This window comes from Eimeria tenella, genomic scaffold, assembly GCF_000499545.2.
Source record: "Eimeria tenella Houghton genomic scaffold, Eth_scaff4590, whole genome shotgun sequence".
NCBI lineage: Eukaryota > Apicomplexa > Conoidasida > Eucoccidiorida > Eimeriidae > Eimeria > Eimeria tenella.
The window spans coordinates 1-2,426 of NW_013545522.1; the positions used below are offsets into that span (position 1 = coordinate 1).

General features: G+C 50.5%; 1 protein-coding gene across 1 annotated transcript; it reads left to right on the plus strand.

Annotated features, from left to right (window-relative positions):
- Positions 1 to 427: 427 nt before the first annotated feature.
- Positions 428 to 1,869, plus strand: ETH_00039845 (uncharacterized protein; the record flags this gene model as incomplete). Its single annotated transcript, XM_013380209.1, has 8 exons — positions 428 to 469; positions 558 to 610; positions 722 to 767; positions 904 to 916; positions 1,036 to 1,068; positions 1,164 to 1,248; positions 1,656 to 1,734; positions 1,855 to 1,869. 8 exons carry the CDS (start codon positions 428 to 430, stop codon positions 1,867 to 1,869), a joined length of 366 nt encoding a protein of 121 aa, XP_013235663.1.
- Positions 1,870 to 2,426: the final 557 nt, after the last annotated feature.

Genomic DNA, 2,426 nt, shown 5'->3' on the forward strand with positions numbered 1-2,426 from the left:
GGGCCCCCGAGGGGGCCCCCGAGGGGGCCCCCGGGGGGGCCCCCGGGGGGGCCCCCGGGGTGGCTGTGTATGGGGTTTTGCATGCAGCGAGGGTTGTGGGGCTCTTTGTGAGGAGGTTTGGGGACTTGACGGAGTTTGCTGCTTTTAATGTGACTCCGAGTGAAAAGGAGGGAGTTCCTCCTTGCTTTTTAGGGTTTAAGACGTGCGCAAACCCTAAACCCTAAACCCTAAACCCTAGGCCCCAGACCCTAGGGGTTCTTTTGGGGCTTGAGTTCGGCCGCGTGGCTTCGCTTGGAAATGCAGGAACCCGCACACGCCCTTTGAAGCAAATAGAGGCAGTGCGGAGGGATCTAGGGTTTAGGGTTTAGGGTTTAGGGTTTAGGGTTTAGGGTTTGCACGGGTCTCTGCGGGGCTCAGGCTGGAAGACATGCAAGATTATGTGCTGGAGCTTTTTAAAAGAGACCCGAGGGTGAGAAAAGGGAATAAGCAGCTGGTAGAACTTAGCAGCGGCCAAACTCTAAACCCTAAACCCTAAACCCTTTTTTTGTGTCCTGCAGATGAAGAGGAGCAACGGGGCTGTCACTGCGTGGCTCTTCAAGTCGAAAACTTTGTAAGGGCAAGGGGACGGGGCGCAGCCAGCGACGAGGGCTCAGGGTTTAGGGTTTAGGGTTTAGGGTTTAGGGTTTAGGGTTTGGGGTTTAGGGTTTGGGTGTTTTTGCAGACACACCGCAGCCCCCAAACGAGCGAACTACAGCGTCGCAAGAGAGGTCAGCAAAATAAAAAAGAGGAAGAGAAAATTGAAAAAGAATTGTTTATTTATTTATATATTTTTTTTTATTTTTTTATTTAGTAAAAGAGACACAGCAGCAGCAGCTGAGGGTTTGCGTGTCTTGTTTGCTGCAGACGAAGGGAGACCGTACGAGCCGCGGGCGCCGCCGAGGGTTTAGGGTTTGCTGAGTTAAGGGTTTAGGGTTTAGGGTTTAGGGTTTAGGGTTTAGGGTTTGGGGTTTGGGGTTTGAGTGCTGTGCCTCGCAGGTCTGTCGCAGCTACAGGATCTGCGGGAGAAAGGTGAGGCGCCCTTGCTGAACTTGCATTTAGGGTTTAGGGTTTAGGGTTCAGGGTTTAGGGTTTAGGGTTTAGGGTTTGTGGTTTGGGTGCTGCAGATCCTAAATATGATGCCAAGCTGCTCTATACGAATATGTATAAGGCCACGACCGGCAGGGAAGCAGACCCGGAGGTCTTCGCGCTGTGAGTTTAGGGTTTAGGGTTTAGTGTTTAGGGTTTAGGGTTTAGGGTTTGAGGCTTGGGGCTCGCGCGTGAGGTTTGGGGTTTTCGGGTTAAGCTGCTAGGTGCAGGGCTTAGGATTTTTCGGTTTAGCGTTAAGGGTTAAGGGTTTAGGGTTTAGGGTTAAGGGTTAAGGGTTAAGGGTTTAGGGTTTAGGGTTCAGGGTTGAAGGTTTAGGGTTTAGGGTTTGAGGAGGCGTGGGGCAGCACCGCAAGCAGCGAATCGCCGCGCGAAGGGAAAGTGACACAAAGAGGAAACCTTCAAATAAATAAATTAATTAATTGAATTAAATTAAATCAAAATTAAATTAATTAGTCAAAATATAAAATAAATAAAATAAATAAATAAATAAGTAAATTTGTTTGCTGCAGCGAACAAGGAGTGGGAATGGAAATTCAAGAAAAGTCCGATTTGAAAAACCGCCAGAAGTTTATGTCGCCTCAAGAGCTGGTGAGACACAGCAGCAGCAGCAGCAGCAGCAGCGGCAGCAGCAGCAGCAGCAGCAGGAGTGGGGGGTTTCATTTGCTTGTTTTTGGGGTTTTGCTTCTTTTGTTTTTTTTTCTTTTGCAGAAGGACGAGATGTAGATAAAGCCTTTTGCTGCTGGGCATTCTTGACGCATTTGTTGCAGCAGTTGCTGCTGCTGCTGCTGCTGCTGCTGCTGCTACCGCGGCACTGGGTGCAGCAGCGGCGTTCGCTGCTGCGGTTGCTGTTGCTGTTCCTGCTGCTGTCTGGGGCACGGGGCACAGCTCCTGGGTCTGCTGCTGTTGCTGTTGCTGCTGCTTGTAGCGGCACTGGGTGAGCTGCTGCTGCTGCTGGCAGCAGGTGTACAGACACCTGACGGGACAACGGAAGGCGCAGCAACTTTCTGCTGCTTGTGGCTTCTCTTTTTAGCTTTTAATTTGTCTGCAGCAGCAAAAGCAAAAGAGAAATAAATAAAAGCAGCAAAAAGAGACAAAAAGAGAAAAGACAGAAGGAGATAAAGGGGCAGAAGCAAATAGATACAACTGCAGCAGCAAAGCTCGAGAAACGCCGTGCCGCTGCTGCTGCTGCTGCTGTTACTGCTGATGCTGCGTTGCTGCTGCTACGACTGTTGCTGCTGCTGCTACTGCTGCTACTGCGTTGCTGCTGCTGCTGCTGCTGC